Source organism: Equus quagga, chromosome 16 (genome assembly GCF_021613505.1).
Source record: "Equus quagga isolate Etosha38 chromosome 16, UCLA_HA_Equagga_1.0, whole genome shotgun sequence".
NCBI classification, from domain to species: Eukaryota; Metazoa; Chordata; class Mammalia; order Perissodactyla; family Equidae; genus Equus; species Equus quagga.
The window spans coordinates 8,585,369-8,612,737 of NC_060282.1; the positions used below are offsets into that span (position 1 = coordinate 8,585,369).

General features: G+C 46.2%; 1 protein-coding gene across 6 annotated transcripts in view; it reads left to right on the plus strand.

The window, feature by feature from the left end:
• The window catches only part of ZFAT (zinc finger and AT-hook domain containing), a 202,247-nt gene that overhangs the window by 63,753 nt on the left and 111,125 nt on the right, over window positions 1-27,369 (plus strand). For all 6 annotated transcript variants that reach the window (XM_046642476.1, XM_046642477.1, XM_046642481.1 and 3 more), the window contains 4 exons: window positions 7,237-7,422; window positions 9,146-9,296; window positions 15,517-16,967; window positions 17,811-18,043. In XM_046642476.1, coding sequence (XP_046498432.1) covers window positions 7,237-7,422; window positions 9,146-9,296; window positions 15,517-16,967; window positions 17,811-18,043 — 2,021 coding nt within the window. The remainder of the gene's footprint in view (window positions 1-7,236; window positions 7,423-9,145; window positions 9,297-15,516; window positions 16,968-17,810; window positions 18,044-27,369) is intronic.

A 27,369-nucleotide genomic window follows, 5' to 3' on the forward strand; every position in this document is an offset into this window, starting at 1 on the left:
CTAAGACATTTTAAATTTTAATTGTTGTTAATACCAGCTAGTACATTATGCTATATATTTATTTAATTTGCATGGCAGGGATGTTAAAAGAATTCAGACACTGCCAACAGAGGGGGAAGCTTTTGTTCATTGTGAGATTGTGTGGGTGGGGCTTTCTCACATTTCTCTCCATGGAGAGCGATGCTCTTGCTCCAGACAGAGTCTGTTCGGAGAGGTTTGTGTGGAATCATGAACCACCAGATGCCAAGGAGCAGAGGTGGGGAAGCTTCTGCTCAACGACTGCCTCTGGCTACTAACTTCATTTCATCTGGTCCTTATGGTTTCTAAATAAAGCCTGCTATGGTCTGCATGTTTATGTCCCCCTCCGATTCATCTGTTGAAATTCTAACCCCCAAAGGTGGTAGTGTTAGGAGGCGGGGCCTTTGGGAGGTGATTAGGTCATGACGGTAGAGCCCTCATAAGCGGGATTAGTGCCCTTATAATAGACCCCGGAGGGCTCCCTTGCCCCTTCCACCATGTGAGAACACAGCAAGAAGGTGCTGGCTGTGAACCAGGAAGCGGACTCTCACCAGACGCCTGGCGTGCAGCACCTCCATCCTGGATTGCCAGCCTCCGGACTGTGAGAAATAAATTCCTGCTGTTTAAGCCACCCCGTCTCTGGGATCTATTATAGCAGCCCGAATGGACTCAGTGCCGTCGGGGTTGACCGCTAAGTCAGATGGATGAGCGTAGCCACGAAGATGTGGTGTGGTTTGACGAGTCTTCAGGGCAGTGTCCCAAAAATGTTTCCAGAAGATGGAGAAAATGAACATCGATGGGATGTTTAATATGTGTCAAGGGCTTTCGCATAAATGCTGTTATATAATTCTCACGGCAATCCTTTGAGGTCCATTTCGTTACTTTATTTTCTATGAGGGATTTTATGATGATTAATCAGTTTTCCAAATTCCCACTCTAAGTGGGCGAGTGGATCAGCACTGGCCTAGCTAACTCTGAATCGCTGCGTGTCCCCTCTGCTTCCTTCCTGGACTCCCACCCCCGGGTCCCCCTGCATGTCGGCCAGCCCCTCTGTAGCATGCACAGAGCACCGCTGCACCAGCAACCAGGCACAAGGCGAACACCGAAATGCATTGCACAGCTATCGAATTTCTAAAAGGACAGGAAACTGGAGGAAATGTAGGCATTTGCTGGGGGAAAAAGTGGAAAAGTTTAAAAAGGCAATAACTCAGAGGAAGCAGGAGGCTATTGGAAGTCAATGTATAGAGGACCACGATGCAGGTGAGCTGAGGCACTCAGGAAAGCGCACCCCGGTGGGACTTCCAGGCTGAGCACAGGAGGCCTTGCAGTGGAGAAAGGCGGCTTTGGAAAGCGCAAAGATGGGTCCAGTGAGGATGCAGGGAAACAAGCAGGATTCGAGAACAAGCAGGTCAAGCGGAAATGAGGACTTCAGTGTCCAAAGGGCGTGAGCACAAAATTACCAATAGGACTTTTATTCAGATGTCCTTCTCTTTTTCCCTCCACTCTCCCTGCTTTTCACAAATATTGAGCACCTACTATGTGCTAGACTTGCTGCTGGGAATGAAAACTAGGTAGTAGTGACAGCTGTGATAGGGCTGGGCGCGGGGCTGGCGAAGAGCGCGGGTGCAGGAACGCGGTGGAGGACCTGTTATTTCTCCCCACATGACGCTTGCATTTGTCGTCCGGTGTCTTCTTGCCCTGTCCTTGCCTGCCTTCTGCTCTCGTCTCTCCCTTTTCATGCTCCGTGTTTTACGGAATTATTTGCTGTTCCTTGAATGCGCACGGTTTTTGTGTAGGGGCCTTGTTCTTTGCATAGAGCTTCAGTCCTCAGGGAATTGATTCAGATCATCTCCAAGAATCATTTCCAAGGCTGCTCAGAACAGTGCCTCCGTGTGGTGTCTGAATCAGTGGGAAAACTCAATGTGCAAACTTCGGAAGCTCTCGAGAATGGAATGTCGCTAGCATGAGCTGAAGATCCATGTTGCATGAGGCCACAGGGAATTGTTGAAGAACATGGGGGCTTGGAAGTGTGCATTTGGTACAGTCTTGAATGGGGAGCATGTTAGCTTACGTTCCCCTGGAAATAGGCTTGGCTGCAGGCAGTTGAACGGATGGTGATCCCAGGAAGCAGGAGTAAGGTGGTGGGGAAGGTGGGGACAGGGAAGGAGGAGAGCCAAGAATTTGTTACTAGGCTCATTGCTGTAGTCAGTGGGAGTTTGACTCTTCCAGGATCTCTCCCGGAATTGTTCACCCAAGTCAGGAGCCCAGAGCCGTTCTGTGCAGACTCCGTCGCTCATTGGTTGAGAGTTGTCCCCCCCCCCCCCCCCATATTGATCCATCTTCACTTCTGGGCTGCAGGAACTGAGCTAGAATGACAACCTATGCATGTGCAAGGTGAGTCTAAGCTGTCCACTGTAGCTGCTGCCAAAGTTGGGTGTGGGCCACGGGGACACAGTGAGACCCCCACTCTCAGCGTAGGTGTTCGTTCCAGGGAGAATCAGAGTCCACGCAAAGCACAGACCAGACGCTGGTGGCGGTCCAGGAGGGTAGAAGGTGCATATTGTTCTATCACACTCTGTCGTACTCGCTTTCTCTTTCACTGTCTCATATTGCTCACTCCTCCGCCTTCTTTTCTCCCTGCCATCCTCCTTAAGTAGCAGCTCCATCTGCCTGTAGCTGAGGGTCTCAGGATTTAGAGATGTAGAGGTTATCTAGTCTGACTTCCCATGTGGTTGAGAGCCTTTCCCACAGCATCACAAATGGTATTTGAAGCTTCCTTGAAAACCTTCCTCAGAAACACATCTCTAAAAGCCACTCCTTCCCTTGTTGGACAGTTCTAACTCTTGGAAATTTCTTTCTCCCAGCTGAAATCTGTTGCTGATTTCTACCCATCGGTCCTAGATTCACCTTTTCGAGCACAACAGAGCAGGTCCCCTTTGTTGTCTAAGTTAGGCCCTTTATCTGCTATAGGTCTATGTTAGGCTCAATAAAATAACGAGAAGACATGGACCCAGCCTCCAGGATGTCACAGTACAGATGAGGCATCTGAACAGATGATTGCAAAGCAGTGTGGGAAGTCCAACCATTGATGTGGTGATATGTTGATGTGTGTGTATGTGTGTGTGTGTGTCTAAATCTCAGCTGTCTTTTGGTTTTTCATTTGGTCTGTGTATGGATTGGGGTGTGTTGCATATTACATGGACCTGTGTGCAAGATCCAGAGGCTGTAAACAGCCTGGGGTAGGTTGGTCAACTTGTAACTCAGTATCATTGGAGCCCAAAGGGGTGAGCACGTGAGTTCATGTGGGCGTGTGCTTGGGAGTCATGGCCTTGAGGGTTCAGGGGTTGTGGGAGAGATGATTTATGGTAAATCTTGGAGGACTTTACCTGGCACTTTCTCCTAATGGAGATGAGAGGGAAACCATTAAAGGGATTTAAGTATGGGAGTGGCAGGGTCAGATCTGGATTTTAAAATGTTCACTGTAGGGTCAAGATGGAGAATGGTTTGGAGAGTGTATTAGTCAAGATACTGTCAGTAGAGGCACCAGTTGGAAAATGAGAATGTCCATTCTTGCATGTAACCAGATGTCTGGGGATCAGTAGTTCCGGGGTTGGTTCAGTGGAGAGCTCTGCCATCACAGTCCTGGGATCCATCTTTCCCTTTGCAACCCTCAAGGTGTTGACCTGGTCTTTCGCTTTATCCCTCGTAGATGTTGGTGGTGGTCTGAGTTCCAGGCAGTGGACGTAGCAATGCCCAGCTGAAGAAGAGGGACATTTCTTTCCTTCTTAGGGAAGAAAACAGTTCCCAGAAGCCCCCTGGTGGCTTCTACCCAGACCACTTTGGCCGCACTGAGGTCCTGTAGCCCCAGCTGTGAGGATGGCTGGAGCAGCGTTCTTAGTGCCTGTAGTGGGAGCGGGCATTGCCCTGATGGAGGGTGGGCATGGGGAATGGGTGGGGTGGCTGAAGCAAGGACACTAATAGGAGCTGTTGTAATGGTTAGGGTGAGAGAGGAGATTCTCATACAGTCTTCTCTTCCCAGTGAGGCCAGCTCAGGTCTCTTTATTGGTTTTTAATCTTCTAAACCTCATCCACTCCTGTCCACCATCATCATATACGTAGTTCTGCAGTGTGTTCTTAACACGTGATGCCTAAAGCAGAGTCTAGATATAGTTTATCCGGTGCAGAGTTGTGCCAGAGAATTGTACCTATGATCTCTTCAGCTACTTATTAATGCAACCTCACGTGGCATGTGTGCTTTTGATTTTTTTAGTTGATTCATACTGTTAACCCGAGTTCAGCTTATGGCAAGCTCTAATTCTCAGGTCTGTTTTTTTTATGTGAACATATCTATTCCTGCCGTGTCTCCCACATATTGAATTTTATCCTGTAGTGAATTCTTTTATAAAGTGAATTGCCATTTTAAAAGGAAAAAATCCTGTAATGTGTTGTTTCTACCTCTTTATAGCATTGAATACATTCTGCTATAGTTATTTATGTACATCTGTCACCCAGTATGTAGGTCACATAGAGAACTTCTGTGACACAGGCAATTTGTAGAATTTTGCAAATATTTGTACCATAGCCAAATGTTTTTACTATAGCCACTAAAAAATAAAATACTGTTAAAACAGAAACTGCCATCAGGCATGATGCCCATCAAACATCTAGAATATAAGCTCTGGCAGGACTTTGGCGATCTCCAGTCTTTTAATTTTAAAAGGTGTGCTTTTTTTGGTCAGGAAGATTGGCTCTAAGCTGACATCTCTTGCCAATCTTTCTCTTTTTGTCTTCCTCCCCAAAGCCGCAGTACATAGTTGTATATCCTAGTTGTAAATCCTTCTAGTTCTTCTATGTGGGATGCTGCCAAAGCATGGGCCTGATGTGGGTAGGTTGGTCTGCGCCCAGGATCCAAACCCACGAACCCCGGGCCTCTGAAGCAGAGTGCCTGAACTTAACCACTGTGCCATGGGGCCGGTCCCCGGAGATCTCCATTCTTTAACTTTTTAGGAGTCGTCATGTTCTTCAAGGGATGGCCTTGGAGAGTAATGTGAAGTTCTGTCTGATTCATCATCTCATCTCATATTTCTTGTCAGCTTGATGTTAACATGTTTAGTGCTGACACCAATTATATGACTAAGGACCTTTTCCAGTCAATTAAAAAAATTCCTTGAGACTGTTTCCACCAGATCTAAAAATGTCCCAAGCCCCTGCATTATGGGAACAATCACCGAAGGACTGATTTATGAAACATAGAAAATCAGTGTTTATTTTGATCAGTCTGCCCCATTAGCCAAGCTTTTCCTTGCCCCATCTTGAGAGAGCGTTCCTTCAAGCAGCATGCCTTCCTGAGAATTTGCTCTTCTCCATTTCTCTCTTCCCTTCAGGCGTTGCTTGGCGCACTTATGGGCAGGTCTGGCTGTAGGCAGACCTGTATCATTGGAAACACAGACTTACTGAGTTGCCTCAGGCTGTCTCCCTTTGGTTTCTCCCATTTCTCAGGCTTCTGCCTTATTACTGCGTGGTTGGACTTCACATCCCTGATGACCTCACATTCTAGCGCTTTCCAAGCCCCCACCTTCGGCTCGCCTGTGTGCCTGCCCTGCAACCATCCACCCCCTGCAACCCCATCTCTGATAAAGGGCTGTGTGGGAATGTTCCTGTCTGCTCATCATAACTTCTGAAGAAGGGCTTCTTGAGCAGATTATTTCAGGTTTGGGCTGTGATTCTCAGAAAGAGAAAGCTCCTGTCCCTTCCTTCTCACATGGGACTCGGGAAGAGCATGCATTCAAGAGATTGCTGGCTTCTTTATGCTTCGCTTTGATATTGAAGCTTTTCTGACCCCTTGGGCTAGTGCCAAGCTTAGCCATATGAAGTTAGCTGGTGTTCTGTCCGTGGCTGACATGGTCATTCTTTAGTGTGTCTGAATGTCTTTGAACCCATTCGGTTCATCCTCTGCAGTGGTGGCACAGATTGAAAGCATAGATTTAGTCTGGCCCTCCCCCTGCGCAATGCTTCAGTGGCTCACCATTGCCTTCCAGAGTGGCGGGTGAGAGGTTGTGGGTCAGATGTGTCCTCACACATGTTTTGCTTGGCTCCCCCATTGTTTAAGGAAATTTTAGATTAGAGTCAGTATTGAAAAATCAGAAGATTTCATGTAAAAATCTGGAATTCCAGTCTCCCTTTGAACAGTCAAAAGATTTGGTGACTGTGTCCCATGACCTGGCAGGAAGGACATCCCTGGCTAGAGCTGGGGCCTGTGTCTGTCACTCAAGCCCCAGTCAACCAGCTTCACTCACTCAAGCTCCTTGACTGGTCTCCTTGAGGTTGGAGTTTCCTTCCCCGGAACTCACTGGAGAAGATTCCAGACTTCTCCTGGGCATTCAAGGCCCTGTAGGACCCAGCTTTTACTATCCACTGGTTTTGTTTCTACCTCCCTGCTTCTTTGTGAAGTTGTAGCCACACGGGATGCTGGGCTAGCGGTTTACTCCTTGTCTTTCTGTCCTTTCTCAGAATGGAATACTGCTGTTTTTATCACCCCACACCTTTGCCCCATATAGCCCCCAACCAGAGCTTCACAAATGCTTATTTCTTATATTTAACTGAAGGGTCACCTCTCCAGAAAGTGTCCTCTGACCTCTCAGGTAGGATCTGCCATCCCTTCCCGTAATTGTCCCGAACCGCTTCTCGTTTCAATCGGCGCACAGTGCACTGTCATCTACTGCATCTGTTTGCGTGTCTGCCTCTCCCACCACACCGCAGGGCTCTCCAGGGCGGGGCCTGGGCCTTATCAGTCTTTATATCCGCCATGCCTGGTGTGTAGATGGTGCCTAATAAATGTGAGTCAAGTAAGTGAAAGATTTCCTGTACACTTGGGGACTGTATCTTCTCCGCAGTGTTGTTTACTAATGACTGAAATCTGCTAGGTTTCCTGAAAACAAGAGGAGGGGCTATGCCTGCGTTATCAATAGTGTATCCCCAGGGCCTAGATGGTGGCCTGTGGCAGGGGCGCAGTGAGTGTTTCTTGAATCAGATGGAAGATGGAAGAACCAAAGATGACGCCCGAGGTGATACAGCGGCTGCATAGCACTGCGGACCTATCTGTCTATCTATATCACATTCGTATATTCCTTTACTGTCCCGTAAAAGGGTTATGTTTACTCTCCAACTCCATCACTGATATAAAAAGATATTTCATACATCTTGGTATTTGTTCCTTAGGTAACGAATCTGACCTTGAACTGGAAAAGAAGTATAAGGAAGATGACCGAGAAAAGGCTCCGAAGAGACCTCGGACACAGAGAACAGAGAAGGTGCAGAAGATCTCAGGAAAGGAGGCGGGGCAGACTGCCGGAGCCAAGAAGCCCATCATAAGCGTAGTTTTAACTGCACACGAAGCTATTCCAGGTGACCATGGCCAGTGGGAAGTGACAGAATGAGAATCTTTTGGCAAGTCTGTCCCAGGGGCAGCCTGACAGTTTGGGCCCTGGGATCCTGAGCAGCTCACTCGCTGATGGGCTCTCCTTTAAGTACCTGTTAATCCTGGGTGATGGCAGACCGGTTCCTGCCCAGGGCTAGGTGGTTAATGCATAGAGGAAAGGTGGTGAGGGCTGCTCCCGGCGCTATCGCCACGACCTCTACGGCCTTGACCTGTCCTTGTCATTCCAGTAGCCACTCAGGGGAGCAGCACCAAGGAGAGCTCCCTGCCCCCAGCCCCTCCCCTGGATGTGCCCTCCCCCTTATGCCTTCAGCGGTGCTTGCTGTCCTAAGCGTAAGACAGACCCATTCAGGCCGGACTGACGCAGGATGCCTCTCCAAAACCCCTGCTGGTCATGGTGTTCCCTCTGCCTAACTTCTTTTTTGCATTTTCATTGGGGTTCATCAGATATTTTATAATCCTGAAAATTTCCATCTCCCTTTCCTTTCACCTAAAATAGCCAGTGGATATATTATACTATCTTTTTTAAAAAAGGTCTCTTCCAGGAAGGGACACTTTAGACAAAAAGCAGTTTATGACAGTAGATTCCTAAGTATAGTAATGGATTTTTTCCTATCTATTGGGGTGATAGCTGTCAAATAAAAAAAAAATCAAGTTTAGGGTTTTAAGAACAGCTATAGCCTTTTAAGCATCTATTTTTTCAATGCTAACAGTAACTCATATTATTTAAAATGAAACACTGAATAAATGCTTCTTTATTCTTCAGTGCTACGTCGTAATGTAATCAGTAAAGAATAAGCCACATAAAATTATGTGACTAGAAGAACTTTCTGGAAAGTCACTTTGTCTGCCCCACCCTCCTTATGAACAGTCTTATTCTGGGAAATAAAAATCCCAGGAGAGCAGTTCTTGTTCTCAGCCATCTCTAGAGAAAGTTTCTACAATAATTTCTTAAAAATCGATTGTAGTATTTTGAGATTCCTGTAAGTGGGGGTTAAAGGTGTAATTAATTTCCTTTGCTATTCCTGAAGACAAAGGGTAGGTTGGCGCCTTTTCTTTAATGTCCCTGGTCTATACACGTGCTTGGGTGTGCATGTACACACATATGTACACACACACAGATAGCGTCCCCTGCTGTCAGAGGTCTTGGATCGCTTCACATTGTAGAAGTGCACAAGTAAAGATGACCTCTGAGTTTTTCCACTTCAAACCCTTCATTTCACAGGGTGGAAACAGAGGCCCAGAGACGGCGAGGTAATGTCATATTTGGGACTGGACTCCAGGCAGCTTAAATTCCTGTTCACAGCCGATGCCGCTGTTCCATACTGTCTTGATGCAGTTTTACCCTTATGTGAAGTTTAACACACATGGTCCTATGTAAAATCTTGCCAGTAAAAATATATATGTATGTATGTATCTGCCTATATGTTTTTGTGTTTTTAGTAAGTAGATCAAGTGGAAATGTAGCTCAGAAGGAGGTTTCGTTAGACTCTTACTTGCCGCTTCTCCCCAAACACATACGCACACACGCACACACACGATAAACGTGTGAACCAAAGGAAGACTCATACCTTGCACAGGTTTTCTACAATAAAGAAATGTGCTTGCCAGGTGCTGCTCCCTGCGCTGGGGTGGGGTGAGGGCCCCCCGAGGTGCCTCTTTAATACTCAGTGTGTTGTGCCTTCATCTCAGGTGCTACTAAGATTGTTCCGGTGGAGGCTGGGCCCCCGGACACAGCAGCTGCAAACCCTGAGACCACCACGGCTGACCTGGCGCCTCGGAGAGGGTACCAGGAGTATGCCATCCAGCAGACACCGTACGAGCAACCCATGAAGTCAAGCAGGTAAAGGGTCTGTTCTGCGTGGCTCCAGCCGCAGCTGGCGAGAGGATCGGCATGTTGGTTTATCAGGACTCTGTTTGCAGACTGATTTGTAAAGGATATTGGTTTCTTGATTTAACCTAAGAATCAGCCCCTCCATCAGAGCCCTAGTATGTTGGCTGAGCCCAAGATGCTTCTGTGAACACATGCATGACAGATCAACACACTTTTGGAACTGAGCACCAGTTGGCTTAATAAAAGTGGAGAATTTTACTTAAGGCAAATGTATGTTTAACTTTAATAAAAAGAAGTGTAAACAAGGCTTTACTTAGTAGATATGCTGATTTTCATAGCTGCACATATTATTAAAAAAAAATCGATTTCCTCTGCTTTCAAAAGTAACACAAGCATCTTGTCGAAAGTTTCAACATCCCATATGATGTAGAGTTAAATAACCCATGGTTCCTCTTCTGGAGGTGACTACTGTTGACAGTTAGTTTCATATGCTACCATAATGTTTGCATGACATACTAAAATATAGCACTTTAATTTTATTTTTTTAACGTGAAATACCAAATGCAGTTTTCAACTTATTTTTTTAAACTTACCATGCCTTGAAAATCTTTCCTTTCAATACATATTGTTTAAAAGTGTTGTGTTTGCTATTGTATGGATAGACTATAGTTTATGTAGCCAGTTTTTGCTTGGTGGACAATGCTGTGCTCAAGGTTTTGGTACCTTCATCTTTCTGTACTTCTTCAAGACTTCCTGTAGGGTAAATTGCTAGAATTGAAATTGCTGTATCAAGAATATGAGTGCTAGGGCCAGCCCCGATGGCCTAGTGGTTAAAGTTCAGTGCGCTCTGCTTCAGTGGCCCGGGTTCGGTTCCTGGGTGTGGAACCACACCACTCATCTGTTAGTGGCCATGCTGTGGGGGCGGCTCACATAAAAACAAGCAGAAGATTGGTAACAGATGTTAGGGCAAATCTACCTCAGGGGAAAAAAAAAAAGAATATGAGTGCTTAAGACTTTAATTAACATTAAAAACTGTCCTCCAAATACATTGGGTCAGTTGACTACCCATAGTGAACGAGTCTGTGTATTCTCCACACCCTCCCATGGTCCCTGTCTCAGTCTGATCTATACCTGCTGAGGTAAACTAGCAAAATGTTCGTCTGGCCTCTGTAAACATTTTTCCAAGCTGGAAGGAAAGACAAAATGCCAAATTGCCAGTGGTTTCCCTGTGTTTATGGAAGAGAGGAAATGAGGTGTTCTTGGCAACAGCATAAGGTTTAGTGCCAAACAGACCTGGGTTGGCTCTAGACTGTTCTACTCCTTGAGTTCAGCTCAACAGATTGAACACCTTTTATGTCCCAGGCCCCAGGGAGATGAGAGAGAATAGGCCAGACACAGCTGCTGCCCGGATGAAGCTCTCAGTCTACTGCCACTTGACTCAGGTGATTTGGCCTCCGAGCCTCTGTTACACCAGCCATAAGATTGTCTAATTGAATCTGACTTAGTTTAGTGGTGAGAATAAATGGTAAAATATATGGAAAGTGCCTCATACATGTGCTCTTATTAAATTATAGTATAATGTCACGTGAGATGCTTCATTAGTTTTTAGCCTCAGTCCTCTCTTCTTGCAAATGTGAGCAACTGAATTTATTGATGAAGTTGTAGAAATACTCATTCCTTTGGCAAAACTATAATGGAATTAACTTTGAAGATCGTCCTGGTCTTAATTCAGGTTGATTTGTAGATCTTAGCTACTTCACAGTATTTCAAGACCGTTGGGGAGAGATTCAACTATATACTAATCTAGTTATTGGTAAGTAAACTCAATGTTTAATCAGTAGATCTAGGCTGTATTCTTATTGTCATACATTCTATTAATATTTTATAGTATAAATAGTTATAAAAGAGACTTTTTTGCGTGAGATTTTTCTTTGTAAAATATAACTATGAACTTTTCGGTTATCCATTATATATGGATATATTGGATCCATTATGATGAATATATCCATTAGGTTATATCAGTTAGGTTCTCACACAAATATGATACACACTTATTATATAGAAAATTTTGGAAGTCCAGAAAATAATAAGAAAAAAATCATTTGTAACCTCAGTATCCTAAGCCAATGAGATCTTTGTAAAATGCCCATTTGATTGTACCCTTTAAGGCCACACATTGCTCTTGGGAGAACTTAACTGACAGTGCCTTTGATGGCTGCCCACCTCTCCACCCTTGTCCCCCTCCCATGCTCCCTCTGGTTCTCTGGGCTCCAGTGGCTGCTGCAGCCATCTGGGCCTTTTTGCTTCCTTGATCTCTCCTTGCAGAGCCTTCTCCTCTTCCTAGATGCCTCTCCTTTCTGTGGCTTGGTTATCTCCTGTTCATCCTTCAGCTGTCTGCTCAAATGTCCTGTCCTCAGGGCAGCCTTCCCTGCCCCCTAGACAGAGTCCTCTGCCCTGCCCTGGGCTCTTAGAGCTGCCTGCCTTTTTCCATCACAGCCCCGAGGAGGTGGTGGTCCTTATCTGCTCATTTTCTGGTTATTAGGCTGGCCCATCACTTCCTCTAGAAGGTGAACTCCAAGAGACCATGAGTCGTGTTTGTTTCTGTCCCTATTATGTCCCTAGTTCCTGGAATACTTTTTTGAATGAATCACTGAGTGAAAAAAATAAATATGCAAATAAACTAGTTCCATATGTTGAGATCTTCAAGCAGCTTCCCACTCTAAACTATTGTGGGAAGTAGTGCATGAGCACCTTCATTCAAATTTTGTATTCTTTCTTTCGGATAGATTCCCAGAAGTGGAATAACTGGATCAAGAGGTCAGACCTTTTAAAGCTCTGCCTGCTTGCTTTCTAAAATGTGATGGATGAGAGTGCCTCTCTCCCTGAATAGGGAGCATTCGGAGTGAAATAATTTAATAGGAATCATATGCACGTCGCAGCTCTGTGCATCAGTGCACAATCATAGTTAGAAAGGCATATGCTTGAGAGTCAGATGGAGGCTGCTTAGCATCTTCGTCAGATTCGTTACCTTTGGTGGGAAACAGGGCACTGAGGGTTTTACCAGGTATTTGTGTAATAATACACAAAAAATCAGAGCAAAAGATTCTCCTAAGACTGTTTAGATCTTGCATTAGAGGAGGAAATACCGTGATTTGTTTATTTAATTAACGTTATGAATCCAGAGTGTCTTCCTCCAGTGTTCTTTATATCAACAAAATGTACCACCTCCTAGATATCTTTGTCATTTGAGAAAGATCCAAATTCATTTCCTTAAATTAGCCTCGGGTTTAGTATGTAAGCATACTAGTAACTTTCAAATTTGAGTATTTTAATTACATCATGTGAATTGTACCCTTTGGTGTTTATGGGCTGCAATCCATTTAAGTATTTTTAATTTAGAGACAAGGCAACTTGTGTTGATCAAGCATAGTTGTATGGATAGTTCTATAAATATGGACATTGCAGTTACAGTGGGTACAGCTTCATGGGATCTGATTAACAGCACTAAATGATTACAGTCACGTGCTGCATAACACTGTTTCGGTCAATGATGGACCACATATAAGACGGTGGTCCTGTAAGATTAGTACCATAGAACCTGGGTGTGTAGTAGGCTTTACCATCCAGGTTTGTGTATATACCATCGAGAGGGATAGATTTTCCTCTGCCCTTCTAAGATCTTTTGGTTGGTCTAAGAGTTAAATTGACATGGGGCAAATTAACAGGAGAAAAAACAAAAAAAAGTTTAATAAAGAGTATACATGGGAGAAACCCAGGAAAACTGAATAACTCACCAAAATGGCTGAAGCCCTCGTCTTAAATGCCATCCTTTGCCTGGTGGCGCAGGGGTTAAGTTCGCACGTTCCACTTCTCGGTGGCCCGGCGTTCGCCGGTTCAGATCCTGGGTGCGGACATGGCACTGCTTGGCATGCCATGTTATGGTAGGCATCCCACATATAAAGTAGAGGAAGCTGGGCATGGTTGTTAGCTCAGGGCCAGGCTTCCTCAGCAAAAAGAGGAGGACTGGTAGTAGTTAGCTCAGGGCTAATCTTCCTCAAAAAAAAAAAAACTACCATCCTCAACTAAAAGAGGGTGTTGGGGGTGGGGAGAGTCAGGGAAGGAAGGCAATTTATAGGTGGGTGAAAAGGAGCAAACATTTGGAAAAGAGCTGTTTGTTTGGCTGCATAGAAACAGAAGAACACAGAGGGGAGCCCAGCAAACAGGCTTTTCCAGCTTCCTCCCTGTCCACCACCTGGTTCACGTGATGCTAAGGTGATAGCTCACTTCTGAGACAGGTATTTTTGTCTGAATTCTTTAAGGCATTAAGGGGAAAGTAACAAGAAAAACTTTCTGAGACTTTCGTTTCTTAAAAACAGTCAGCCTAAAATAATCCTCGTGCTAAAGAGACACGTTTTGGGGCAGCAGATTTTGTTCCCCTTCAGCATGCCGTGTGATGTTCGCACAATGATGAAATCACCTACCAATGCATTTCTCAGAGCGCATCCCCGCTGTTAAGTGATGCATAACTGTATTAGTGTTTCCGAGGACCTTCCTGGACAAACGGGACAAATCGTCCAGAGGGAGCAGTTAGGGAGGAGAGGAAGTGTCATCTGCCTCTTTGGCTCATCTGCCAGTTCCTGTCCCGGGTGCATGTTGTACTTTGGTGACTGTCGTTTGTTCATTTTAGAAACAAGGCATGGCTGTTCCAACAGCAATGGAAGCCCCATGCAGGGGGCCTTCTCCGTGTGTACAGTCACAGCGGGGAGGCGGTTGGTGCGCGTGGTGTCTTCAGCAGTATGGAGGATGAGGGGGAATGTGCAGGCTCTAGAGGCAGACAGTCTGCTTGGGTTCAGATCCTGGCTTCTCCACTTACCAGTTATATGATCTTGAGCACAGACTCAGTTTTGTCATCTATAAAATGGGTATAATGATAGGATTGAGATTAAAGGGTTTGGCATATTGTACGTACTTAATAATTCTTGGCTATTATTATTATTATTACCATCTCATTCAGCATACACATTGCCACATTGAGAAAGGATCCATGGGGCAGTATAGCTTTTATTTTCCATGACATGCACAAAATCTAACACGGTGCCTGAAACACATTGGCAAGTATTAATAAATGACAGTCATTTATTAATAAATGATTTATGAGGTTAATCAGTGACAATTGAACAACAGTCCTGTTTTCCCCATCTGAGTTCTAAACCAGCCATGATAGAGGAGGAGGAAAATAGAGATTCAAACATCAGCTCCATTACTGATAGAATTGTGGGAGAAAATGGTGCGGTGCAGGTCGCTGAGCTTCCTGTGACTGGACTGCAGGACTAGACAGCCTGCCTGCGCTCTCACCTGCAGTTCCTGACTGCTGCTGGCCAGGCTCATGGGTGCCGACTTAGCTAAGCGTCTACCGTATTACATGCTGTCCACAGGCAGACATATCCTCGCCAGAAAGGGAGAGCTGGATCTCAGGCTAGGCTGAGTTCCAAACTCACCAATGAGATATAACACTTCAGTTTTCCTGGGAGGAAGTGAGGATGTGGAGAAAGGCCAGGGGTCTTTCACTAAAGGGAGGCCGTCACGTGGAAAATGGCAGAAAAAGGACAAGGTGTGACCCCCGACAGTTGGTTAAATGAAGAGGCAAGTCTAGATTATTGAAGCTCTTGAATAAACCCAAGCAGATTTTATCTAGTCTCACAGAGCAGACTGAGTTCATTCCATTAAGACTGGTCCTGTTGAAATACCCTGGGCTGTGTACAGGTCAGCCTTGGAACACAGCTGGTTGTTGTGGACATGGTGAAAGACACAACCTCCTCCCTCTCTTGCCTCTCTGTTCCTTGTTCTTCAAACCTCAGCTCAGATGTCTTCTCTTCAGCAAGGTTGCCCAACCCCCTTCATCCAGGTTAGAGGTCTCTTTCTCTTTGTGACCTGCACACATTCCTGTCAACACTTACCACAGTGTCGTGCAACCCTGAGCCAGCCTGTCTTTTCTCCTTTTAGACTGTGACCTCCTGAGGAACAGGGACCCACTCTGCCATCTTTGTATGTGCTTGATCCATCCTACGTCCTCCTAGTTTGGTTTTGTTGGTGAATGAATGCATCTATCCATCCTCAGTCCCATCTAGTTCACCCTTGAGGCTGTGGTGTTTGGTTCATGAGAAGGAGTTAGAGGTCATTAGGAAGGTGCAGAGTCGCCATCTGTAACAGTGCTATCATCTGTTTCTAGGCTAGGTCCCACCCAGCTCAAGATCTTCACTTGTGAATACTGCAACAAGGTCTTCAAGTTCAAGCACTCGCTGCAGGCCCACCTGAGGATCCACACCAACGAGAAGCCCTACAAGTGCTCCCAGTGCAGCTACGCCAGCGCCATCAAGGCCAACCTCAATGTGCACCTGCGCAAGCACACCGGCGAGAAGTTCGCCTGCGACTACTGCTCTTTCACCTGCCTGAGCAAAGGCCACCTCAAGGTGCACATCGAGCGGGTGCACAAGAAGATCAAGCAGCACTGCCGCTTCTGCAAGAAGAAGTACTCCGACGTCAAGAACCTCATCAAGCACATCCGGGACGCGCACGACCCGCAGGACAAGAAGGTCAAGGAGGCCTTGGACGAGCTCTGTCTGATGACGAGGGAGGGCAAGCGGCAGCTCCTCTACGACTGCCACATCTGTGAGCGCAAGTTCAAGAATGAGCTGGACCGCGACCGCCACATGCTGGTCCATGGTGACAAGTGGCCCTTTGCCTGCGAGCTCTGTGGCCACGGGGCCACCAAGTACCAGGCACTGGAGCTGCACGTCAGGAAGCACCCCTTCGTATACGTCTGCGCCATATGCCTCAAGAAGTTCGTCAGCTCTATCAGGCTGCGCTCCCACATCAAAGAGGCGCACGAGGGTGCCCAAGAGACCTTGGTCTTCACCAGCTCCATCAACCAGAGCTTCTGCCTCCTGGAGCCTGGTGGGGACATCCAGCAAGAAGCCCTGGGGGGCCAGCTGCAGATGGCGGAAGAGGAGTTTGGGTTTCAGGGGGTGAATGCACCCAAGGACGCGGCCTGTCCTGGGGACGTTCAACCTGAGGAGGCACGAAAGGAGCCGGAGCCCCCTGTGGAAGTGCCTGCCCACCCTGTGCACTTAGCCACCCCCCAGGCGGAAAGTTCTGCCCTGTCGCCCTGTGAGCTGGAAGCCACTGTGGTCTCCTCTGACCTTCATTCACACGCGGTGGTTTCGGATGAGTTTTTGTTGAAAAACGATGCCTCCTCTGCTGAGCCTCACGCTGCTCCTGAGAAGACCTTGGACACCCAGCATGGAGGCCCTTCCCAGGCTCAGGGTGAAGAGGACACGCCACTGTTGCCCAAGGCCAAAAGCACTGAAGCAGACCAGGAGACCCAGGGTGCCAAGAGCCCTCCAGGAGGTGGGCAGAAAATGGCTGCCCTCCCATCCGATGGCCCAGATCCCAGTCGGTGTCTCAGGTCAAACCCAGCTGAGGCCTCCGACCTTCCTCCGGGAGCCGGTGGGAGGGACATGGCCCTGTGCCAGCCTGACTCGTGCCCGCCTGCCTCCGAGCACCGGGCTGGCATCACTGCGTTCATGAAGATCCTGGACAGTTTACAGAAGAGGCGAATGAACACTGGCCTGTGCGAGAGGATCCGGAAGGTGTACGGAGACCTGGAGTGTGAATACTGTGGTAAGGAGAGGCAGCGCTGGGCGAGCAGCCCATTGGAGCTCTCATTCCCAGCAGCCCCGTCCACCCCCACCTTGCTTCGGGTCACCTCGTGTCTGATTTGAGCTCATGTCTCCTTGCAAAGAACGGCTTCTAAATGAGCTATCCTTCTTCATTTGTAGATAGGAAGGGTGGCCTGCCCGTGTTGCACTTTAGCACGGAAGTTTAGCACTGGAGGCAGCCGGGATGACGGGACAGTTAACCGTGTTGGCTTGGTCAGGCGTGCATGCAGAGGTTTATCCCACGGCCTCTGCCAGAACTTTAACCAAGAAGAATCTTTCTTCTGGCACATACCAAGTTTAGAGTAGAGCTTTAAGTTGCGGCCACGTTCTAGATGAGCAGAGAGAGGCTACAGAAGTGGCTGTAGCTCTTTGTAGGGAGGCCCTGAATAGGACCCCTCCAGCTCACAGTGAAAACATGGCCTCTGGGTCTCCTGGAGAGCTGGCAGCTCAGGAAGCAGGAGATCCAGCTCTGGACCTGGTGTCCCAGGGATCAGTAAAGTTTAGAGACTCTTTGATTTATGCATGTGCATAATAGTATTTGGCACCATAATTGGTCCTCAATAAACATTCATTTCCTCCTCTCCTAGCTCTGACATCATGCAAAAATAGTAGCACCCTTAATATTTGCAGCCTCGGTCCTTTGAACAGTAATTTCCTACAGAAATGTGGTGGAAAGTGTGAAGGGTGACCCGGACAAGCACGAGAGGGAGAGAAATATAGTAGTTAAAAAATAAGAATAATTAAAAAAGAATCAAACTCAGTATAAAAGAAACTTCCTTGTTCTCATGTGAAAATATTTTTTTAGGCAAACTTTTTTGGTACCAAGTGCATTTTGATATGCATGTCCGCACCCACACCCGGGATCACCTGTATTATTGCTCCCAGTGTCATTATTCTTCCATCACCAAAAACTGCCTTAAACGCCATGTAATTCAGAAACACAGTAACATCTTGCTGAAGTGTCCCACTGACGGCTGTGACTACTCGACTCCAGATAAATATAAGCTGCAGGCACATCTTAAAGTTCACACAGAGCTGGTAAGTAGCGAGCCTGAGCGGCGGCCCCGTCTCCCCCGTGCTCATTGCTTTCTCACGTTTATGCAGATAGAGGGGGTCCCTGCGCCATGTCCTTTTCATGGAAACAGCCTCTTCACTTTACCAGAGGCTTCCTTTGCCCCAGGGTTCCTTTCACAGGGAGTCTCAAATACGCTGGAAAAAAGATTAGATGGAACAAATTCGCTTTCTATGCAAATTTTTCAGCATCAGAGAAAGTCCACGAAGAAAGATGTACAGAGTAGGAATAAAGCAAGGATTTCTTAAATGACATTTTAAAGAATTATTAACAACAGGGATAATAATAATAATAGCTGCCCCTACAGGCTGTTGAGAGGTTAAATTAGATAAGGCCTGGAGGGTGGGGGGCACGGCGTCTGGTACACAGGAGGAGCACAGCAAATGTTGGTGGTGATATTGTCATATCACTGTGTTATTCGTTGGAAACTGTGAGAGAATGTTCACTTTGTTTAAAAAAAAGTGATATGTTAACTCAAGGTGCTGTTAATATTCTTGTTTGAGTCTTTGGTGGGCGATCACATAACACAATGAATGAATGCTTATTTTTGCAAATTCTGATCTAACTCAAGAGGCTGACGCCTGAGAGTGATTTGAGACTTCTGCAAGTTGTAAAGGAGGCACACCTGGCCCCAGGTGTGGCTCTGCTTTAATTGCCTTCCTTGTTATGTCACCGACAGCGTAAAATGAGGCATCAGAAACTTGATGCGCTACCCGTTTTCCGGCATGTAAATCACTGATATGGTAGCATCGGTCGCTGCGGGTGGCAGGGTGTTGTAGGTTTCGTGGGTAGGGAAGAGCACATGCTTTGGGGGTAGACACCTGGATTCAAATGCTGTCTCCAGCACTCACACAGCCTGTGTGGTACTGGACAAGTCTCTTGTCTTTTCTGAGGCTTGGTAGCCTTTTGTATAAAATATATATTAAAGAGTTTATCTCTATTTTATATGCATACACACACACATGCATGTGTACACATCTATACACAGACACATGTATTACACACAACACACTCTTGTACACACACATCTACACCTATAAACACACATACACGTATGTACACACGTACACATGCATGCGTCTGTATTTGTGTATGTATATAGATGTCCTAGGGTTACTGGGAGGTTAAAATGGAATGCTCTAGATAAAGAACTTGGCGCAGCACTGGAAGAGTTGACTGTACCAGCTATTGCGTGTCGCCTCGTTCCTCCTAGTACATGTTTCTCTCTCTCTGAGTAGGGCATGAAGATGTGTTGTTCCTGTTTCCTTAAGAATGGCTGTTGGGTTGGTGTTACTCCAATATTCTCTTAGGGCAGGGAAAACTGAGGCGGCAGAAATCATTACTCTGACTTCTCCAGAAACTCTTATGCAGTCAGGAGGGAGTGAGGCCGACACGAGAACTGGGTTCTCGGGGGCAGCCTTGGCGTGTAGCTGTTAAGACCAGAAACCTGACTGCTGGGTCGTAACCCTGGCTCCCCCGTTTACCACAAGTTTGGCCTCAGGATGAGTCGTAGAACTGCCATGTGCCTCGGCTGACCATCCTCAGGTGGGGATGAAATGAGGGCATGTGCGTAAATGTCTCAGAACAGTGCCTGCCACAGAGTAAGTACTATATGCCATCGACTATTATTATTATTTATTCCACTTATCGTTTTGGAACTTGTTTCTCTGGATTTAGAGACTTTGCAACACAGACTAGACTGACAAGAATGAGGAAGTTCTAACAGAGCTGTAGAATCTGGGACTGCCTGTTTTTTCCATACCAATTTCCTTGCTCATCGTGTATGTCAGAGGGACCCATGGTCCAGCCCAAGTGTTTTCTTGCCTGAGATGCTGATGCTCAGCCTTCTGGCCACATCCCTGTGCCTCATGGTCAACGGTGGAGTATCAGGGACATGCTCTAAGACCTTCAGCCCCAATTTCACATGCTTTCATTTTTCTTGATAAAATGGCGTTTTAAGAAGCTTCTCTTTTCATCTTTCTATAGCTATGAATCTTCTTTCAAAGAGGCTTATCTCTTCGATATCGACACTTGAGAGGATACCCAGGGGAGTATGTGTTGGGGGAAAGGGAAGTAACGGTTGCTGTTTCCTTCCCGTGGTCCAGGCCTTGTACGACCTTGCTTGGTTCTCCCGCCACCTCCGGAGGTGGGATTGTTTCCTCCACTGGGCAGATTAGGAGCCTTCTGTCGCTGAGTCGTTCGGTAACTTGCCCACAGTCAGTCTCTGCATAAGAGTTGTCCTGGTACAGTCATTCCCTCTGTGTCAGGCATTGGGATTTCGAATAAGAGTAAGACCCAGTCCTGCCTTCAGGGTGCTCTTTGTTTTGTGGGGGGATAAACAACTGGACAGTAATGGCCGTATGGCAATGAGAGAGGGTAAGCGAGGCCAACACGATGTGCCCTCCCTGTCCCAAACTGCCCTGGAGAAGGCCAGGTCACGGTAGAGGAGAGCTGCCTGGAGGAGGCATTCTGAGCTTGTTGAGTAGGAGTGTGCCAAGAGAAGAGGCAGGTAGGACATTCCCAAGGAGAGTAGACAGCGCAAACCAGGGGGGAACCTTTCATATTTACACCAAGGTATTGAACAACTGAGCATTTTCCATGGAGCAGGTGGACTGTATTGCCGATGTAGGAAGACAGCATCATTTATGAAACCAGGTTCCACTATTTTGAGTTTAGACAGCATTTGTCTTTTGAGCCTGTAAATTATTTCTGTAATGAAGCCACAGTTGCCAAGGAAATGTTGACTCGGTGGGAAAGTCTTCCGTTAGCTATCATCGCTTACTTTTCCCTCCCTGAGCCCTAGACAACCACTAATCTCCTTTCTGTCCCTATGGATTTGCCTGTTGTGGACATTTCATATACAAGAAATCCTGAAATATATATATATATATATATGATAGTGGAGTGAATACTATGCCCTACTCTCTTAGGGTGGTGGTGAGGCTCCAGTGGGATAGCATGAATGAGCTTTGTGATATAAAGGGGCCGTATGGATGTCCCTGTCGAGCTGAGGACTCTGGTCAGGGAACGGTCTAGCTAGGTTGGGAGGGCGGTCCTGTTCTAACCTGGCGCAAGTCCTTGCATCAGCGTGGGGCTCAGTTTTTTTTGCCTGTGACCCAGGGAGATGGGGCCACGTGTGTTGAAAGTCTGGTTGGCTCTCACGTTTGATCCAGCACCTATTTGTTTCCAACACAGATCCCATGCAGTGCAAAACAACCATTTCATAGCTAAGGACATACCTAATGATTGGAAGGCATGCGTGCATTTAATATAGTTTCTTCCCACCGCCTCTGTTCTCCCATTGGTAACTAGATGCATTGGAATCAAGGGAATGTGGGGACCTAGTCAAGGGAGTTAGTCAATGATATTTCTGGAGGAAACCCACTTTTTACAGCGCTGTGCAAACTGTGAAGGGGAGACTTGAGAAAACATGATTTTTGTACAGTGATGGGGGCTTAGGGTTCTGACATGCTAGCGTTCCGATCTCATATCTACCTCTGTGACCTTGGGCAAGTTGCTTAGCTTCCTTCAGCCTTAGTTTTCTCTTCTGTGAAATGGAGATAAGGTGCTTTCTCCTACCTCTCAGGGTTGTGAAGATTCATTTAGAAAATACATATGGAACACCCTGGTCAGTGATTGTTCAGTCCCCGGGGCATGGCCCATTAGAGGGTTGTGAAATCAGTTTAGTGGGTCACAGCTAGTACATCTCAAAAATGAGAGGGAATAGAAGAAAATAGGAATTATCAGCATCATTCACCCATACCAGGGTAAGTACCATTTTCTGAGACTTCATTTCTGTGTTTCACTGTGTTTATATGTCAGTGTGTGTGCATGTATGTGCCAGGTGGCGATGTCAAATGGGTGCCAACCTGTGAGCCCCATTAAATAAGTTAAGTCACTGACCCCCATGATGTAATTCGTGGTGTCCTGAATCAGAATCATGTCGGGGGAGTTGTTACGAATGAGATTCCTGGGCTCATACCTTCATCCTAGTTTGAGGGGGATCCCAGGAATCTGTGATTTTTAAAGAAGTTCCTTGTGACACAGACGTTTGAAATAGCAGGAAGTGGGGCACATGGTGGATGTTCATGATGTGTCAGTCTGTTCCCTTTATCTCTGGCTTGTGTTCCTTCTCGGAACACCTCACAGGTCACCGCAGCTGAAGGCGTTGCAGCAGTTAGGAGCCCGAGCCGGGGAGTGGGGCCCACTTCCTTCTTGCATTCTGACTCCCCCACCCGTAAGCAGTGTGGCTTCACTACCGAACCTGTCTGAACCCTCGTCTGTAAAACGGGATAAGAGTCCCCGCCTCCAGGGTTGTTGTGAGGATTTAGTGAGATGACGTTTGTAAGGGATGCAGCACAAGTCCAGGCATGTAGGGAGAGCCCGGCCCGTGGTAGCTCGTCTTTGTTCTTCTTAGTGAGAAAGAGGAGTAGTAACAGTGGTGGTGGGGTGCATTCATCCAGGGTGTGATGGTGTCTCAACAGATGTTTAACTTTCATGCTTGGCCCCTGTCTTTGCGAAGTGCATCATCTATTTTTGGCTATAAAGTGACACATATTTAAAAAATCTTACATGTATTTGCTAGAAGTAAGCTAAGATCATATATTGCCAGCAAAGCACAGAGAAAGCAGAGCCAGCCACCTCCAATATCTTTCTGGAAATAAAGGGGTCTGTCTGTATTTTTTTTTTCATTTTTTATTTTTTTTAAAGATTTTATTTTTTTCCTTTTTCTCCCCAAAGCCTCCCGGTACATAGTTGTATATTCTTCGTTGTGGGTCCTTCTAGTTGTGGCATGTGGGATGCCGCCTCAGCATGGTCTGATGAGCAGTGCCATGTCTGTGCCCAGGATTCGAACCAACGAAACACTGGGCCGCCTGCAGCGGAGCACACGAACTTAACCACTCGGCCACGGGGTCAGCCCCTGTATTTTTTTTTTTAAGTTGAGGAAAATGTTATTGGACTAGAGTATTTGGACGCAAGGATTTTCCTTTCCAAGAGCTGCAAGAATATGGTCTTTTCTTCCGTGATCACAGCCCAGTTTGTTTCTCTGTTGCCCTGTTCGGGCGTTTATCCACAGGGCCGGAGATCTTGGCCACAGGGTGTTCTGTGTCTGAAACAGCATCATGTTAGCAAGACCGAGGTTCTGAATGGTGGCGGCAACGGCCTGGCAAAACCGGACTGCTTTCAGTGGAAAGGGAAATCCTTGAGTTGAAATCCCAAATGGAGTGCAATTCTGGCTCTTTTCTAACTTGTTCAAATCTGTCACAGTCTAAGCGTCACCTTCCCTGTCTTCACCGCGCTTTCTGCATGTCCCATGATGATTATTGGGCTCTGTGCGTTGGCACTTCTCTTTCTTGCCTAACTTGTGAGCAGGGCCAGTGTCTCTCTCACACCTTTGTCCTCAGTGCAATGCCCAGCACGTAACAGGGCCCTGGAAAGTTTGAGGAATGAATGAGTGAGTCCACAGAGGGCAGCAGACCATAACCGTCACCTTTTATTCCTGAGATACTGTTCAGAGTGGGATCTCCCACCTTATTTATTTTTGACTTGATATCAAACGTTTTATAGGTGCACTTACTTATGCAACAGTTAATATACCTGGTGGCACAGAGGTGTAGACCAAGGCAATGTTTGCCCAGAGAGAGCTAGTCGGAGCATCAGCCCTGAGGCTGCTCCGTCACCGCAGCCCCCAGCCCCCAGCCGCCGCCGCCTCCCGCTGCCTCTCTTCTTTCAAGGACTCCTGTGCAGCTTTGAAGGTCATTTGCCTGGGAGCGAACACACCCTCGGGCCAGGCCCGGCTCTTACCGGCATTACGGCGTGGGGCTCTCACTCCCCGCCTCTGCCAGGAACTCTTTCAACCACCGCTCTTTTTAAGTCTGCTGTGTCAGTTTGGGTTTTCATCTCCGGTACAGAACTGAGGTTTTGAAAAAGGAGTAAATGAGTCCTAGGAGTGTACCCTTTGCCCAGCACCCTTTCCCACCGCCTCTGTCCTTCTGACAATCTTCAAAGGCATCAAGAAATGAGGGGCCCTCATAAGCTCTAAGATAAATTGCTTTCAGACTATCAGAGATAAAAAGAAAAAAATCAAATAGCAAGGGCTCAGGGGAGATCACTGTAAACTCCTTCAAAGTCCTTTCGAACACCTCCATCAGTTCTGATGGTGAGGACACTGGGGGCAGCCGGGGGTGGCGACAGGCCTCCTGCAGGGCCCAGGGTGTCTTTCAAAATGGCTTTGTGAGCACGGGTTCCTGTGTGTGGACTCTGGGCATGTTGGAGTGACCTGGAAGGGTCAAGGGCAGAGGAGGACTGTGACAGAATTATGCTGGGAAGCCTTGAGCCCATGATGTAGCCCGGGTGGAAGTCTGGGCATTGGCTGGGCAGTTTCGCAAGCGTCGCCTGAACCCAAGCATTGCTGGGAACCCACCTGTTTGGGGGAAGCGCATCCGGGCTGTTCAGAGGGACTTTTGTTTTGTATCGTTTTTGCTTTTCAATATAAAGTATCCTTTTCAGAAGTGTGCTCTGGGGAACGCCAGCCTCCGGAGACATTCTGCAACAGCAGCAGTAACTAATCCACAAAGGGTCTGGAGGGCTGCTCGCTCAAATCCCCATCTTGGAGATTCCCAGAGCGCATGAGCCCACGAGAAGGTCTGCTCTCTGAGGCTGAGGTGCGTTAATAACAACCTTAAAACGAGGGCAGACACGTCTTTAGATGTATTGAGCGCTTACTATGGGCCAGGCTCTCTTCTAAGCACTTTATGTGTTTGTTTTCTTTTAAGAAGTTTTATTTTTTAGAGCAGTTTTAGGTTCACTGCAAAATTGAGCAGAGAGTGCAGAGATTTCTCCATATATCCCGTCCTTACACATGCACAACCTCCCACACTATTGACATCCTTTGTTACAATCAGTGAACCTGCATTGACGCAGTAGTTAACACCCAGAGTCTCCAGTTTACATTAGAGTTCACTCTAGGTGTGCATTCTATGAGTTTGGACAAATGTATGATGACATGTATCCATCATTGTAGTATCAGAGAGAGTCGTTTCACTGCCCTAAAAATCCTTACTGTGCCTGTTCATCCCTGTCTCCCCCCAAACCTTGGCCACCACGGATCCTTTTACTGTCTCCATTGTTCTGCCTTGTTCAGAATGTCATATAGTTGGACTCATATAGTATGTAGTCTTTTCAAATTGGCTTCTTTTACTTAGTAATATGCATTTAACTTTTTTCCACATCTTTTCATGGCTTGATAGCTCGTTTCTTTTTAGCACTAATATTCCGCTGTTCGAATGGACCATAGTTTATCCATTCACTTACTGAAGGACATCTCGCTTGCTTCCAAGTTTTGGCAGTTTGAATAAAGCTGCTCTAAACACCTGTGTGCAGGTTTTTGTGTGGACATAAGTTTTCAGTTGACTTGGGTAAATACAAAGAAGTATGATTGCTGGATTGTATGTCAGAATATGTTTAGTTTTATGAGAAACTGCCAAACTGTCTTCCAAAGTGGCTGTACCGTTCTGCATCCCCACCAGCAATGAATGAGAGTTCCTGTTGCTCCACGTCGTCTCCAGCATTGGTGTTGTCAGTGTTCTGCATTTGGACCATTCTAATAGGTGTGTAGTGGCATCTCATTGCTCTTTTAGTTTGCAGTTCCCTGGTGACATACGATGTGGAGCATCTTTTCATATGCTTACTTACCATCTGTACCTCCTCTTTGGTGAGGTGTCTCTTCAGGTCTTTGGCCTGTGTTTTAATCAGGTTGTTTTCTTATTGTTGAGTTTTATTTTTTTTATTTGAGTTCCTAATAGTTCACATCATTGTGAAATTTCAGTTGTACGTTATTTCTTGTCTGTCCCCACATAGGTGCTCCCCTTTGACCCCTGTGCCTACCCACCCCTCCTTCCCCCGGTAACCACTGAACTGTTTTCTTTGTCCGTGTGCTTGTTTATATTCCACATGTGAGTGAAATCATCTGGTGTTTGTCTTTCTCAGCCTGGCTTACTTCGCTTAGCATAATTCCCTCCAGCTCCATCCATGTTGTTACAAATGGGATGATTTTATCTTTTTTCTGGCTGAGTAGTATTCCAGTGTGTGTGTGTGTGTGTGTGTGTGTGTGTACACACCACATTGGTGGATGGGCACTTGGATTGTTTCCATGTCTTGGTATTGTGAATAGCTCTACAATGAACATAGGGGTACATATGTTACTTTGGATTGTTGATTTAAAGTTGTTTGGGTAGATACCCAGTAGTGGGATAGCTGGGTCATATAGTATTTCTATTTTTAGTTTTTTGAAGAATCTCCTTACTGTTTTCCATAGTGGCTGTACCAGTTTGCATTCCCACCAGCAGTGTATGAGGGTTTCCTTCTCTCCACACCCTCTCCAACATTTGTTACTTTTAGTCTTAGTGATTATAGCCGTTTTAACAGGCATAAGGTGGTATGTTAGTGTTGTTTTTATTTGCATTTCCCTGATGATTAGTGATGTTGAACATCTTTTCATGTGTTTATTGGCCATCTGTATATCTTCTTTGTAAAAATGTCTGTTCATATCCTCTGCACATTTTTTGATCGGGCTGTTTTGTTTTTTTATTGTTCAGTTATGTGAGTTCCTTCTATATTATGGAGATTAACCCCTTGTCAGATACATGATTTGCAAATATTTTCTCCCAGTTGGTGAGTTGTCTTTTTGTTTGGATCCTAGTTTCTTTTGCCTTGCAGAAGCTTTTTAGTCTAATGAATTCCCACTTATTTAATTTTTCTTTTGTTTCCCTTGTCTGACAAAACATGGTATTCCAAAAGATCATTTTAAGTCTGATGTCAAAGAGTGTGCTACCTATGTTATCTTCCAGGAGTTTTATGGTTTCAGGGCTTATCTTCAAGTCTTTGATCCATTTTGAGTTTATTTTTGTGTATGGTGTGAGAAAATGGTCTATTTTCATTCTTTTGCATGTGGCTGTCCAGTTTTTCCAGAACTATTTATTGAAGAGATTGTTTTTTCTCCATTGTATGTTCTTGGCACCTTTGTTGAAGATAAGCTGTCCATCAATGTGCGGTTTTATTTCTGGGCTTTCAGTTCTGTTCCATTGATCTGTGTGCCTGGTTTTGTCCCAGTACCATGCTGTTTTGATCACTGTGGCTTTGCTAGTACATTTTGAAGTCAGGGATTGTGATGCCTCCAGCTTTGTTCTTTTTTCTCAGTATTGCTTTAACAATTCAGGGTCTTTGGTTGCCCCATATGGATTTTAGGATTCTTTGCTCTATTTCCATGAAGAGTGTCATTGGGATTCTGATT